This window comes from Channa argus, chromosome 20 (genome assembly GCF_033026475.1).
Source record: "Channa argus isolate prfri chromosome 20, Channa argus male v1.0, whole genome shotgun sequence".
Classification (NCBI taxonomy): Eukaryota; Metazoa; Chordata; class Actinopteri; order Anabantiformes; family Channidae; genus Channa; species Channa argus.
The window spans coordinates 5,605,263-5,621,411 of NC_090216.1; the positions used below are offsets into that span (position 1 = coordinate 5,605,263).

A 16,149-nucleotide genomic window follows, 5' to 3' on the forward strand; every position below is an offset into this window, starting at 1 on the left:
CACAGTATTTTTGCTTTTCCAGACATGGAGAGAAAAAAAAAAAACTCAAAGCACCAAGAGTGATGCAGAAAATGAACATTTTTACTGGCTGTAGTGTCGAGTGCAGCAGTAATACGTTTCTTCTTCTAATAAGCATCAAATCAATTGAGTCTGTGTGCAGAGTTAACGTAAAAAGTAGTTTGGGCAGCTTGTCAGCATTAAAGCGTTCAGGGACTGACTGTACAGAGGGTAGGTCATAAGCAAATAAGTGTATTTCCCAAATGCTGAACTATTCGTTTAGGGCTAACATTTGTCCTTGAAATATCATTTTCTTCTGCTACGTACAATAAAGGAGCTCCGAAGACCATTTAACATTTACAAAGAGGCGACACACATACATGTTCATTCAAAAAGGCTCTTTAATTAGTCTGAGTGATTAATAACAGGGTGAGGAAGCCAGGTAATATAGATACTAGAATAGTTTTCAATTACCTCATTGAAATTTGATCATTAAACAGTTAGAGGGGATCTGGGAGGGGGGGGGGGGGGGGGGGGGATGATTAGGAAATATAAAAGAGTGGAAAAGAGAGAACATATGAATATAGAAGAACCAATAGAGTTAATACAATAACATAAATTTAAAATCAACTACAGCTTTACAAAATGAAAACTCAGAATGAGCCAGATGTGTGATTAGAAAATTCTAAGAGTGACTATAAATTTCTATCATATGTAGAGTACGTGAATATGACACTTATCAGCCTCAAACAACACATTTTCTCTATATTGATATAGTACTTGGTATATAGAATTTCTTTATTGTGAGGCCCTGTGTGATCTTGTGCTGTACTGTGGCCTCGAAAGGAGACCCAGTGAGGAGCAAGAGTCCATGTTTTAAGACACCTTGTGCTGGTCAATCTGTCCCAATACTTTTGTCCTTTTGCAGATTGTGTTCATAGGGACTGCTTTCACAAAGTCTCAGCTTCCTCTAACTCATCACTTAATGAAGACATAAAGGATTTAGCTCCAACACAATATAAATATTTAAAGAAGTTACCTGAAATTCTTTCAACAGATGTTTCAAAATGATTATTTCATTCCGGGAAAACTGCTGCTCCTCCGTGTCTGGAGTCAAAATCTAAATAATAAATTATAGTTCTCTTGGAATTAAATTCTTCACATTTCCATCACAGCTATCTTCACAAACCTTGCTACAGTAGTTGCTTGTTTTAGTGGCGTTATTCAAAGAGACAATCCCTTATTCCTTCACTGTTGCTCCCTAGTTCGTGTACTTGACAGCACCCAGAACTGAACACCATCCGTCCACAATAAAATATACATAACAAACACACAGCATTAAAACTCTGGTTATGGTTTAACCGTGCACCAACACCGTGGACTTTTGTAAATCTTAGTGCACATTAAAGCACAGAAAACACACAAGCATCACGGGAAAGCAGCAAGTGATTAATACCTGCCAATTCCAGCTTTCCACAGCTTCGTTGAGGATACAATGGTAACAGCGCAGTTGTCTTGTCTCACTGTAGTGTACGACACGTCAGTCCTAAAATGTTGTAAAATCTGCAGACTCAAACTTCTTTCCTTAACCACACAAAGTCAAATAGAAAATTACTTCAAGTTATAACTTTTCCCAGTTACCCGTCCTGATGGACAGTGTCCATCTCTGGTTTCTGGTTTTGGACTGGCTTCCAGTCAGACTTCAGACTCCAGACTGGACACCCGTCGCCAGGGACGAGAAACACAGGGGCTACCCAGAGACTGTCCCCCTGCTCCCTGACCTGCCTGGACCTCTGATCCAGTCTGGGACCCTTGATAGACCCCATAGGCCCCATACACACTGTCCTGGAAGAGCAGGGACCGCTGGGCCCCGCATCGCCCACCGCCACAAGCCAGCAGCTGGCAAACTGGACTGGGCTTCAAGTGGCTGCTAGAAGCCTGGCTGTGGTGCTGTAAGTCCAGGGGCCCATGGTACAGGGGTAGTCCTGGATATGAGTTCAGGTAATGGGCGTACTGTTTGCTGAGCAAGCTGGTGGCTCTCCGTACCATTCCTCGACCTAATCCTGCCCCGTGTCGCACTGCTTCTCCATACGTGGGCAGGTGAGTAGAGTGGGAGTAGCGCAACTTCTGGCCTTTACGCCCATTGGGCCTCCTCTGGTCCTCCCTTATGTGGAGGTAGGCCTGGTTCCTTGGGAGGCACAGGTTGTTTCTAAGGTGGGCAGGGTTGTATGCCTTGGCAGGTGTGCTTGGTGTAAGAATGCACGGGAATAGGTCTGGCAGGGTGGAAGGTGATTGGCTGGAAAGCGATGACTGGGATTCGTCGAGCTGGCGGATCTGCTCACTGCCCCAAGTGGCTTTGAGAAAAGAGGGTCGGCGGTGCCTGCGTCTCCCTCTCAGCACAAGGTCCTCTGGAGGCCATGAGCCGTAGTTCTCTAACCTTGGACACATTGTCTCTTCTGAGTAGATGTTGTCAATACTGGGGGCAGAGATGTGGTTTTCTTGGAGGTGGTTGGCTTTGAGCTCACTCATACAAACAGGACTTTTCTCACTCTTTTCCTGGTCCCTGTGTTTTCTCCCCTCTGCGTCATCATCCTCACAATGGAAACTCCTGGACCTTCTTTTCCGTTGAGAGAAGCCTGCAGAGACCTGCTGATTTTGAAGTGTGGAGACTGGATGAGAGGTGTAGATGTCAGGTAGTTGCAGGTCAGTGTAGGGGATGAAAGGCGAGTGAGGATCTACATAGATTCTCCCAGTCGTCTGGTAGTGGTGTGGGTGCTGATGTGGGAGCGGCTCACCCACTGCCAAGTGAGGGCTGCTGAGACTGGACACAGGAAGTGGCCGGTCATACAGACATGGGGTAGAGCGAGTCGGAAGCGTGTAGCGCAGCGGAGTGGGCCTGGTCACACCCCTCTGCTGTTTCAGAGAGTTAACCGCTGTGAGAGGTGGAGTAAGGGAGCGCTGGGGCAGGGCTGAGCGATTCTCTGTAACATAGGCGAATCCTCCAGGCACGGCCTCCGTGGCGATTTGTGGAATACGAACAGGCAAGCTGCCCCCATGACGGCTCAACTGCTCGATGGTTTTGGTGGCATTGTCCAGGGAGCTTTCAACATTGGCAGTTGAGACCAGGTCCTTGGCAGTACGAAGCATTTTTAGCATGTTTACTTGAGCGTAGTTGGAGGTCAGGTCAGGTTTGGCCAAACCAGATGAATGTCCAGGATCTTCCACTCCGTTGAAACAACTGTAAATACCCTGGGAAAGGGACAGATAAGAAAGTATTGACGGGAGGAGCTAATAAAGCAAAAAGCAAAAAAGAAATATGAACGAGCTAATTGTTTTTAATTAAATCAATAGTTAACCACTTTAACACTAACTATTTAACCTTGAATAAACCTAGTGGTCCCACGGGGACAATTTTACAGGGAGATTTCAATCTTTTTGTGCATGTCAAAGTGACGATCCACCGCCTAACTAAAATACTTTCACAAATTCATTATGCATTCTCCTGGGATTCAAAGAAAAACTTTAAGCTCCGAGGATTGCCCCAGTGAATGCACACAGACACACATGCCTTAAGTCACCCGCAGAACAAACCGACTCTAACAACATGGACAAACACAGAGCCAAATCCCATGACTGCTCTCTGCTTACAGTTGGCTGAGAGATCCTGAAAGAGCCAAATTTAATTTGGCCCTTGGGGCAGCCCCACACGGATTAATGATCAGATAGTCATTTAGCCGTTAATCTGATAAAACCCAGATCCAGGCACAATAGTGTAATTACACAGTAGAGGATCACAGAGGATGGAGTCCATAGACATTTCTCTGGCTGTAACTTCTGCCAGAGGTTTAATGACCACATTTTCCAACAACGCCATCGACAAACTGGGACTGACTTAGTCTAGATGCACTAAACACTCTAAATTAAATGCTAAGTAAACACCAGAATCTCGGCTGCTTCGCTAACTTATTTATCCTCTCCAACAAGAATGCACTGCCATTTTGGCTAATTTCACAACAAAGCCCTTGGATGACGTCCTGTAATTACATGGAAATACACATTAATTTGAATGCATTATCCCATAGAACTCACTTCACGTAAAACGGCATATTAAACAGGAAAAGAAGCAATCAACCCGCCAATCTTTCCATCACTCAACCAAGCTGTTACTCAATTAATGAAATTACAGCGGGCCAAACAGTAAATAATCAATGTAAAAATCAGCGAGGCATTTTCGCAATGCCACTTTCATAAACTAAGCAATCAGCAATCAAACCAACTAAGGATGCATAAACAACAAGCAACACAGATCAATCAACTGGATAATTTGCAAATCTCACCCTACTGATGGCCAACAGGAAGTCGAGTTTGTGAGACTTGTGGAGGGAGTGGCGTAGCTTCCAGTAGAGCAGATGTTCCCAGGCAAAGACCAGCAGGCTGAGGCCCATGGCTACAAGCAGCATGTAGAAGACGCCCGCCATGTTGTCGATGTCCAGCTTGCTGCTCATCACCTCGTTCTTCTCGTTCTGGCAGATGCCCGACAACCACACGGTCTCCAAACGCTGGGTATCTCCTGCAGGAATGGAGGTTTTACGGGAGGGTAGCAGTAAATAAAGATCATTTCTGCATGATTATCTCTGTTATCTGGATGTGCTGAACAATGCACAACAAGTATTATGACAATGACACATTTTGTAGTTAAAATGATGACAGGGAGGTTTAGCTGCTGACTATAAACCTTTAGTTGAAGAAGTTGTGCTATGTATTTGGGTCAAAGTCTTCATGTGGCTGTAGTCTGTGACCTACAGACATTAGCAGACACCATCAGTCTTAGTCTGACAGGCCTGTACACTCTCACAAAACAAGTGGCACCATTGTACCTTTAGGGTTACGATGGCTTGTCACTGGTACACTGGTACCCTTCACACTGGGCATTTTGTACCTTTGTGGTAATAGCTGTACACATTATCATAATTGCACTATTGACTTGATAATTGCAATAGCAAACTTTCATATACACAAATCTACTTCCTAAATTTCCTAAGATTCCTAAAATTGTACCTTAACTGAATAAATGGTACATACATGTACCTTTTACTGGTTGTGAACACACATGCACCTTTTTGACCCTCACAACGTAGGTACCTTGACGCCCAATAAATAGGATGTTTCTGGCTCATGTAGGGACTGTTTCCATTTATACTACATTAATATCACATGGAGGTTAATTTCCAGTTCAGCTGAGGTAAAAGCTACATAAAAATTTTGCAAGTTCCAGCTTTCTTGAGTGTCAATTAGTTGGAATTTGTTTAAACTTAATGCACCTTTAATGAAAATATGAACAATATTAGCAGAACATTTTTAAACTTGCTACAACTAGATTTTTTACAGTGACATGGCCACAAGTAAATGTAGTAATCCACTAAAAGGTCTTCCACTATAGTCACCTAATACAGATATAAAGACCCCTCAAAAAAAGTTAAAAGTCATGGTGCAGAGGCAAAACCCCCAGAATCTGAAATTTGGGTATTTCCATTTCAACACCTAAAGCTACACAAGGACATGTAAAAATGGAAAATAAGATTTTAAGGAGATGTTCTTTTATTTAGTTGAAAATTCAGTGGAGCATAGAGCCAAAGTCAGAGCTTAGTCAAAGCTCAGACCTTAGACTTCGTTCGTCAGAGTAGATGCAATTCACTATGCTGACAGAGCACCCTTTGCATTAGATCAGCACGTCTCCATCAGCTACGATTACCACAAAAGCTACTCCTCCAGGCCTCTGAGCAGAGGCTGTGTTCTTCTCAGTGGCCTCCAGGGAGCACAGGCCACTTTATCATTCAGTGACTATAAACACACTATTCATTGTATCACTGTGGAAAGCTCAAAATAAATGTGCATGTGGAGGGGGTGGTCTTAAGCTCTCGGATGAGGGGGGATATTAACTCCACACCTGCAGCCATCGTGGTGAGTGTGTGTGTGTGTGTGTGTATGTGTAGCTAGGCAGGATACTTATGTACAAGTGTGAGAGTGTGTAAAGGAGATAATCATATCCCTAACACTCCCTGCTGTTCTGCAGGATATTAACTCTTCCCTGTAAGCCCACTTCCCTGCTGACACAGCGCACACTGAACTGAGCTGATGCCAGTTCAACAACTTGCACAGGGTGTTTCAGCGAAACAGAAATAAAGGCAAACAGATAAAACATAAGACAGAAGTGAATGTGCATGCGTGGATTGTGTAGTGTAAGGCTTGGATTGGTGCCCACCGTCTCCGAGGAACTGCAGCAACGCGAGGTCAATATGCCGTTTCCACCGGGAGTCCTTCTGCAGAGCGATGCCATATCCCGTGGTGGCAAACACTTTCCCGCTGCCGATGGTCACCAGCTTGCAGCCCTCATCCTTCCCGGCCATGTAGTTCAAAACAGCAGCGTCATAGATAAAGGCATCCAGCTTCCTGCATGCAAATAGACTGTACGAGTGAATGCTTGGCTCCTCCCAAGTTAATAGGTTCTTACTTGCACACTTCCTCTAGGTTAAAAACTTGACCTTCATACCAATTCTTTCAATTCAGATAAAGCCAAACTTGATTGGTGATTTGTCATGGTGTGTATCAAGTCAGCTTCTGTCCAAGTAACGTGGTTACCATTACGTAGAATTGAGTAACACACATAACAGGAGCGACTTCATGTCTCGAGCCGGCTCAAGGGATTTACAGTATCTAAGGACGCTTGACTTATTGAAAAATTAAATGATCACCAAAGCTGTTGGAATCCATCCTCTGGGCAACATCAAACTCAGACAATTTATCTATTTGTGGTTGGGACGTTTCACAAAAGAACAAAAATGTTATGGCAATCAATACATTAGTTGGTTTCAGTGTCCAGCTGAGCAACATAAGCATCCCAGCATTTGTGTCACTAGCATGATACAAAAAGTCAAAAGTTTTAACACTGATGAAATAAACACTGCAGACAAGTCTCTGAAATTCCATTAGCAAGGCAAAATAAGTCCAAAAATATTACAATCTCTATTAGACTGAAAAAAAGCAAGGCGACTGTTCTGTGAGACAATATGACAGCACTTTTCTACACAAATTAAGCAGCATTACACATGAGTTATTAATCTAAAAATACACTCATCTAGTTGCCCTAATTCCGAAATAGGTGCTACAACACAAAGTGCATCAAATCTGCTGTATGACTTCATACATTTGGTGAATTTTGGCTTCATTGGGAAGACAATTTAACTCCTGTTTAACTGTTATAACTGTACCCATTTTTGAGGCTTTCTAGGGCGTCTTCCACACTCTTCTGGTTGTATTTCATCATGTGTGTGTGCATGTCGGGGTAGTTGCTGCGGATGTTCCTCTCTGTGCTCCCGTTTGGAACCGTCCCAAATCGGAATGGAGGGTAATGCTCCTGTGGTTTCTGGAACTGTAGGGACATAAAGGAGGGAGAAGGTAGAAGAGATGAGGCAGGGGAGAATAGAGACAGAAGGAGAAGAAGAGGTTTCACAATGAGGAGGAGGAGTGGAGAGGGATTGAATGAACAGGGAGGAAGAACAAGAAGAAAGGCAAGAGAAGGACGGGAAAGGGGAAAGAAGACCGTAGAAATAATAGACAAGTTGAAGAAGACAGGAGAGGAAGAAGAGGAAAAAAGGTGCAGTATAAAGAAGAGGTAAGAGGGAAGGAAGGAAGTGAAGAAAGGCCAATGATAAAAAGGTAAGAAAAAACACAACAAAAACAAGAAATAAAGGGAAGGAAAGTATAAAGGAGAGAAAGAGACAAGAAGGAGTAAAAGAGAGCAGAGTATGAAGGAAAAGGAAAGATTAAAAGAAGATTAGGGTTAAAGGAAAGGAGAAAGAAATAAAAGGAGGGAGGCTGGAGATGAGAGGATAAGGTATCCTTCAGCTATAAGACACCCCCCAAAAAGATCAAATCATCATCCAAACTCGATTCAGGATGAACTGAATGGATGCCACTTGCTCACATGAGCTAGTTTGGTTTAGTCGGGTTTCAGTCAACACACATCCGTTAACATCCCTTGGTTATAATCCAGTTCAAAGTTCTGGAGCTGACGCATAATGCAGCACGAAGCCGAAATACGCCAGCTCAAATAGAGGTAGCATCGATTCATCTTAGTTACAGCCCTGACCTTTTGAGCTGAGCGCAAATTAATGGGCCAATTTAAATGTAAGCGTGAGTGGGTGTGTGTGTGTTAACATAATGACTCTGGAGCTGCAACTACACTGGATTTAGGTGAAATATTCTGTCTTTTTTTATAATCAGCTGATCGAACAAATGCCCACATCACAGAGAGTAGATTAGAGACCAAAGGGTAGGTTTACATATTTTAAGTCAATCTTAATTCAGTGCTTTCAAGCCTAACTGTAGTCGTCTGTCATGAAAATTCAATGCATGTGCACAAATAACCACTTTTGAGGTTTGGATCTTGAGGCTTCAGGAGTCGGAGTTAAACAGATTAAGTGGGCATGTTCCAAAGTTCCAAAGTCTTTGCCACAGACCAGTAAGAACATTCAACTCAAATAAATTTTGACTAAACTTTAAAAAGAATTTTTGTGCCAAAAAATATCCAGCCAGTGATTTAAAAAAAAGGTTGGACAGCAGACAGTATATCTCATTATGTAATGAATGTATGGGAACGCCGGTGTGGTTTTACAATAGGAAACATCACTGACATTATTGAAAGAAAGTTTAAAGAATAAATAACGAGTAAGTAATTTGAGATTTAACGCCCTATAAAATAAAACCTCAAAAAAATAAAAAAATCATATGTTTTGATTTTTTTCGTGTTGATCATAACATTTTCTCTCATTTGAATAAGATTTAGTCAATGGATTTTGTATCAGGTCTGACGGGTCCCTAACAGGCTGCTCCTCAATTTGGGAAAATCTACTAATGTACATTTTGCAGGAAAATCACAAAGTATTGCAAGATGCACTAACGCTGTTGTTTTTGTATTTAGTGACAACAAGAAAAATACAGAATAACACCAGCCTTATCCTTTGATCCTTCAAGATATGAACCCAGCCAGCCTACGACCTAAACCCTCCTAATCCTCGCTTGTATAGGCCTCAGAATTAAAGGGCAGCTGAGGCTGTGTTCGTTGTAATTTACACCAATCGGCAGTGGACAGACCTCTGACTGCTCTGCATCGACACATGTGCAGCAACCTGTGCAACAATAAAACCACCAGCCAGGTGGTATTAATGTTGTGGCTGATTGCTGTATATCAGTTTGTGCACATGCAGTCACTTAATATAACCACAGATCACTGAGAAGGATCTGCTGATCCCTGCCTGCGAGTTGTTTTCGCTCTGTGTGTGAAGAAAGAAATGCTTTGTGGTAAAGCTCCTCTGAGGCCCCGTTTTTCCAAATCCTTGTGTGTGTGTGTGTGTGTGTGTGTGTGTGTGCGCACGTGCACACATTTAAGTAGTGGAGGAAGTGCGTGGGAGTTGTTTCCCTGTGCGACTTGACTGCTTTTCTAATCGTTTGACATTTTGCGATCTTGCTTTAACAGTGTGAGCGAGATGAGAGACGCAGACAGCACAGGGGGAATATTGATGGACAGACCAAAACACAGACGGGACAAGCCGAGACTCCGCTTGTGTTGACGGAAGGCAGTAATTGACTAGTAATTCATGCCACTGGGCTCCCCACTGATAGGAAAAGGACAGAGATGCTCTCAACAAAGTCCTTTTACTTGACTTTGTCTTAAATGCTTTCTGCAAATATTTGTCTCTCTCCCATTCATGGTTAATCAGTCAATACAGAGTGAGAAACTAAAAAAAAGGGAGAGGATGTGTCATTCGTACACAGAAACAAAGGTTGCTCCTGTCTCACCATAAAATCACTCGAAGAAACTGCATGAAATGTGTTTATTCGGGCTCCTACCTTCTTGTCAGAGAGCCCAGACACTGTGTCGATATATTGCTCCTGGATCATGAAGGCAGCCAAGTTGGCAGTGTAAGAAGCCAGGAAGATGACAGCAAAGAAGGCCCAAACCAGGACCATGATCTTACTGGTTGTTCCTTTTGGGTTTTCAATGGGGACAGAGTTGTTGAAGACGATGCCCCACAAGAGCCACACTGACTTGCCGATGGTGAACGTTGGACCACCAGGAGCTGAGGAGACAGGGGGAGGGAGGGAGGGAGCTTTTTACACATAAAAGCATTTTCTGACTTTGCATGGCTGTGCTTAAGGTTTGGTTAGACTGAACACAATTGATTGTCCTGTTCCTAAGTCATAATGATCTCTCATGGTGAAAAACATGTCTACCGTTCAGCATATATATTCATGAGCCACCTCAAACCCTTCTGCAAACTTCCAAACAACAATTTCTCAGCCTCAGCCCTGTTTTCATCGCTCTCCGCCAGCATTGCTCATGTGCAGCAACACAGAGTGCCTCTGCCATCAATCACACTTCGATTAGCACGGCGACGAATGCTAATTAAAACAGGAAAATGACCTTTTGGACCTGGAGACGGGTCACACTCTGTCAGCACTGCATTCTGGGATTAATTGGCCCACTCCCCAAAATCCTGCGGAGGAACTTTTAACGCTGCAGGACGTGCTCACGGGGTTAGATTTAGCAGCGTGCACTCAGGCTTACAGAGAACTGCTTTGTAAGACGCAAAATGAGAACATGAGAAGTGTTTTCCTAACTTCACAGCTCTGGATATTTTTAGTGAAATAAAGTTAAATAACATCATATATTCTTCTCATATTTCACACAGAAAACAGCAGACATTGCAAAATATGAGAGATTAATGAAATACAATACAAATGGGGGATGTGTGGGATGAATATTTTCACTTTTGTGCCTACATCTTTGGGATTATCCGTCACTCTACTCAGAAATGCAAGTTTCCACAAGTAAAAATGAAGCAGAGGTGCAAAACTTACTTTTGGCGCTGACCAGACTGCGGTTGTAGCCAACCGGACTGAAGTATTCAAACACAAACACTGTCACAGCCACCACCGTCAGGCACATCACAAACATCATCACCCAAACTGCAGGGCTGTAGGGCTCTGAAGGAGGAAGAAAGGAGGAAGGAACATACATAAAGGATTAGAGGATGTCTCTTTAGTACTTCCTGCTTCGGCTTGTGATAGGGGGTCGCCGTGTGTGGCAGCAGGATAGCAGAAGAGAGAACGAGGAACCGACTGATGTCAAAATGCGAGGAGAGAAATACCCTGTTCAGGATTTTGTGCAGAAATGTTTTGTTTGGGAAAAGGGATTTAGGTGTGTGTGCAGTACGTAAAGGGATTTAGTCGTTGGCCACAGGATAAAAGCTTAATGGGAAGTTTCCTGAGGCATCTGAAGAGACTCGCATAACTAGGCCAACTTCGGAGAAAGTGTGGAAAAAGACAACGGGGCTAACTGTACATGGCATGTTATTGGCACAGTCAAACTGCCGACACAGGCAAACCTAAATAGGTGCAGAAGAACTTACCAAGAAATGCAGATGGGGAAACTGTCCCGTTGCTGCGGGCCACCATGACGCTGATGCCCGTTTCAACGAACGGCACTGAGAAATCGATGATTTCAGAACGCTCTTCATTGATGGTGAGAGAGCCGATGGCCATGTCAGCTCGTCTATACACAACCTGAGAGAAGAGAGACGCGAAATGAAAGCAAAGCGTGAAGCATTGACAGAGGTCATCATACAACATCCTTTTCTGTTTTTACTGTGCATTTGTTGGATACTTTTATCACAACAAAAGCTGCCCTCCATTATCCCAAAGACAAGCCGCCAGAGCTTCTCTTTGCTTAAAAATGAGAAAATCCTGAATTTCCTGAGCATCCCTTTTTGAACATGGCAGCCACAATGCAACAAACTCTTTTTGCTCTACAGTAAGACATGATTGGCTGCAGAGATAAATGAAAAGTGTTTGTCTCATTGTTTTGAGCATCCACAAAGAAAGAATGTTGCATCTCAGGAGCACTCACATCCAAAGTTTTTTGTCTTTCTGAAAAGCAGGAATTTTGCAGAGGGAATTCGTCTTTAAATAATGGAACACAAATGCATGCACGCACACACTCACTCTGAGTGCCTTCAGGCAAAGAAACACAAGCAAGAAGGCTCTCCTGGGGAACACCTGTTCAGGGCGTTGCATATTCAGATGCAGCTGTGTTTGATGTGGATTGGTGTATGGGAGAAAAATGTGTGTGTTAACTACATATGTACATGCAGAGCCTAACACCACTGGCCTAGATAAACTCATCAAAGAAACTCTCTCGGCCACGCTAGACTCCGAGCATCACGTTGCACAGGTGCTAAGTCACACCCTCAAATCAAAGCACTCAAACGTCATTACACATTTCAACTTCAGCAAATTGCAGCATCTCCGTGCACAATAAGCGCCAAACTGGTTTTCACATTTCGTGGGATTCTGCTTTAAACACTGTTGCAGCAAAACTAACCTCGGTGAAGGTTTTGGTGGCAGCTGTTTAGGGAAGGGTTAGGTTTTTTCAGTTTTTTTAAATCTATCTTTAAAGCAACTTAAAGCTGCACTCGTCAATATATTACGATCAAATATAGGTCCAGTGACAATGTGTAATGTAAAAAAAGGTCACTTTTCGCCCCAAATCCACAGAAAATGATCCGTCTGTCAGTGCACATCCTTCAGTTTTAGCATAATTTAATTGCAGACCAAAACAAAGCTAAAAAGTGACCACAAATATGAGTGTCTGCTGCATAGTACCTCTATGAGAAGATAATATTTCAGTGTTTACAGCTTTTTGCTCTTTTCATGTGGAATTCCGAGCTAGGTAGCTCCTTTAAATGCTTTTTTAAAAGTTATTCTCAACTTTGATTTACCTTTAATGTGAGGAAATTAGGGCATGACGTAGCCCAGAGCCATATTTATTTTAGTTAGATTGGTGGACGAACATTTAGAAAGACTTTGCTCTAATAATTGTCTGTAGATGGCCACTAGGCAACTCAACAGCAGCTGCTGCATTCAGGGAATTAACCTTCTTTAAATAACTCTGCCCTCAGTCTCACCTCCCCAATCATGCCGTTCCAAATCCCACGAACCAGCTTGCCATGTTTTCCATTGGTGACCAGGTAGAGGTCATAGGAGAACTTGATGGTGCGGGAGAGCTTCTTCAGGATGTCTATGCAGAAGCCCTTGCAGCACAGTTTGGTGTATGACTCTGAGTGTCCAATAATACTGTGAGAGAGATGAGAAAAATCCGAGTCACACATGCAGTAAATACAGTTTTGTTTTAACATCTTGTGATCAAAATCCCTCACTTGCAGCTGGGACTGTTGCTATCTTTAGCTCTGTTGACTAAAGCTGTTACTTTACTTTATTTCAGAAAGTGTGCGCTAAATAGTCTCCCGCTGACAGTCGACGCCGTGTGCTGCAGCGGAGTGAAGGGCAGGCGATGGCTGGTTCATTAGCTAAAATCAATGTCTGTTAACAAGGTGTCTTGCAGGGAGACAGAGGAGACAACGAAAAATTGCAGACACGCAAACAGTCGCACACACTGACGCAGTGTGACAGCACCCACAGCGAATGGTTGAATGGCTGTGATGGCTTCTAATCAAAGGCCATTAAGGTGTGTAGCATTTGAGGGACACTCTCACTTTCTTTCTGCGGCCTCGCTACTTAATGGGGTGTAGAAGAAGAGAACAGGAGGACAGAAAATGTTGAAAAATAACAATAAAAATAATGAAAAAAGCAAGTGGGCAATGAAATGTTAAGATAGATGGAAATAGTCGACAAACTTCCTTCTTTTTTTAACTTTTTCATTTATTCAGCTGCCAAAGTGGAGCACTAAAGTCTACAAGGTCTGAGTCACGGTGTGTGTGTGTGTGTGTGTGTGTGTGAGAGAGACTGAGATTTCCTCAGCGTGTCAATGAGTCAGCATAACAAGCATAAGAATGATAAAGAGAGCATCTGAGTGACTAAATGAGCAAATGATTGAATGATGAAAGTCAAGTGAGTAATTAACATTCAAGTTGATTATTTTCATAAGTGTAAGCATTCATTTCATACAAATTTTAAGTGTTTTTGCAGGGCTCGCTTCTTTCACAGGAGTCAATGGCTCTGAGAAACGCAGCGTTAATTAATTGCTGCAGGAGCTGGCCACCTGTCGTCTTTATACACACTCCACTAACAGTTCACACACACACACACACGCTTAAATTGGGCCATCTCAAACACACATACATGCACACATGCCCAACAGAATCCTCTGAGGACAAGCAGCAGTTGTGTTGTTCAGTGTGCTTTTTTTTCTTCCAGAAAATGCCCAGAAACTAGTGTAGCGTGGAGGGAAGTACCATGAGGGAGTTGGGCCAGACAGCGACAGGAGAGTTTCTAAGAAATGATCCAGTAATTAATTTGAATCATTTGTGGCTGCTTTTAAAAGACACCGTTGGCTTTAAGACCTGCACCTTTGCAGCCAAGTCCACAAGTGAGCTGAGGGGTGCAGCCAGCTCAGCAGGACGCAGTGGACAGAAGGAAGTGAAAGCGTTTAGACAGCTTGATTACACAAAAAAGCAGAAAATCTTTCTTTAGAACAGAGCAAAGTTCCTCAGTGTTACATTTTAACTCCTTAAAGTAGATGTAGTTTTGTTTTTTTGCTTTTATCCTGACATCATGGCTCTGTGTAGCCTTCACTCCTCTGGTTTTAAGCTTTCCACCAGCTTCGGGAAAGAGGCTGCTTAAAACTCTTCCCACCCATGCTACTGATGTTAGATAATGGCCTTCCAGCTCAATCTAAAAGTGTTGGCTGGAGATGAGGAGCTTTACACAGGACAGACAAGTTCTTCCACACCAAGCATGGAGAACTGCTTCTTTTTGGATGGTTATTAGACACAGCTTCACACTGAAAGCACACAACAGTGCAAGCAGCCTGTTATCGGGGGGGCAGGGCCAGAGGGGTGGCCTGGGGTGGTACAGTGGCTTCCTGCTGTAAAACTTTCAGCACAAAGAAAACTGACCAAATCCGAAGCTGTAATAAAATACTAAAATAATAATAATAATAATAATCTGCACAATAAAGATGCATGCAAGATTAATGTGCAGTTTATTACTTACAAAAAGGTTTTTTCGATTGAGTTTAAAACCTTTGTGCCTCCCTTTTTTTGAGCATGACCCAGTTTGGCCGCACCAATAAAGAATTTTAGATCTGCGCCGCGCTGGTATCGCTTATGTCCAATCCCAAAATTCACGGGCAGTGCCTTCGTATAGTGAAGGGTGGGGACTGTGGTGGTGAACTAAGGTGTAGCTTATTTAGCGCAATTAAGTTGCTATGTGCAGATTAAAATTCTTGGTAACATTACTGTTGCACTTTCATCCAGTTGTTTCAGCATCTGGTCAGTGCATGTTATGCCACATTATAGGGTATTATATAGCTGAGACTTTTGAAGGTGCATTTAAGTGCCATTCCTGCTTTTAATCAGTTCAGCTTTCTGGCAAAAGAGGGCATCATCTGTCCAAAAAAAAAAAATAAAAAATCTGTTTTAATGACCAAGACAAAAAGTTCTAATTGCACTAAACATCTGCTCTGCAGGGAAGCTGCACAGACCACACACCGCAAGATTAACTGATTTATATAGCAGCAGCCTTCTTCTTCCCTCTCCCTCTTTCTCCCTATTTGTTGGTCACTGTCCAAATGGGACATGCCAGTGGGGGAGAAATGGTGAAGAGAAACAGAGAGAGAAGGGTAGGATGGGAAAACATTGTCCCATGCTATGACAGATGTCCTTGTGTTGGACAGATAAATCTTCTTTACTTGCAATCAATGTGCCATTGTGCCCAACAACAGCCGCTACATATCTCTCTCTATAATTAATGTGCCAGCCATGGTCGGCTCAGCAATCTGCATAACTGATACACACACACACACACACAAGTGGAGTCCCTGAAGTGAACATGAACATGGCATTTACAGGCTGGATAGCTTTTTTTTTCTGGTGATGAAGAAGTGATCAATCTTCACATATGCTAAGCATTGTGGTAGAACATGTGGGGTTTGGTGGGAAAGTCATACAATTTATTACAGTCTCATTTCCTATAACACTTAAAGAAGCAGTTTGACATTTTGGAAAATATGCAGCCTCTTGCAGGTAGATATTGATGCTCCTTACAGCCGACACATGTTAAATATCAAGCTAT

General features: G+C 42.9%; 1 protein-coding gene across 3 annotated transcripts in view; it reads right to left on the reverse strand.

Moving 5' to 3' along the window:
* Positions 1 to 515: 515 nt before the first annotated feature.
* Positions 516 to 16,149, reverse strand: part of LOC137106058 (glutamate receptor ionotropic, NMDA 2C-like) — a 45,632-nt gene continuing 29,998 nt past the window's right edge. For all 3 annotated transcript variants that reach the window (XM_067489068.1, XM_067489066.1, XM_067489067.1), the window contains 8 exons: positions 13,023 to 13,191; positions 11,469 to 11,622; positions 10,918 to 11,043; positions 9,907 to 10,136; positions 7,266 to 7,426; positions 6,260 to 6,447; positions 4,335 to 4,567; positions 516 to 3,246 (listed from right to left, as the gene is read on the reverse strand). In XM_067489068.1, the coding sequence (XP_067345169.1) occupies positions 1,693 to 3,246; positions 4,335 to 4,567; positions 6,260 to 6,447; positions 7,266 to 7,426; positions 9,907 to 10,136; positions 10,918 to 11,043; positions 11,469 to 11,622; positions 13,023 to 13,191 (2,815 nt within the window). In that variant the 3' untranslated portion in view covers positions 516 to 1,692. The remainder of the gene's footprint in view (positions 3,247 to 4,334; positions 4,568 to 6,259; positions 6,448 to 7,265; positions 7,427 to 9,906; positions 10,137 to 10,917; positions 11,044 to 11,468; positions 11,623 to 13,022; positions 13,192 to 16,149) is intronic.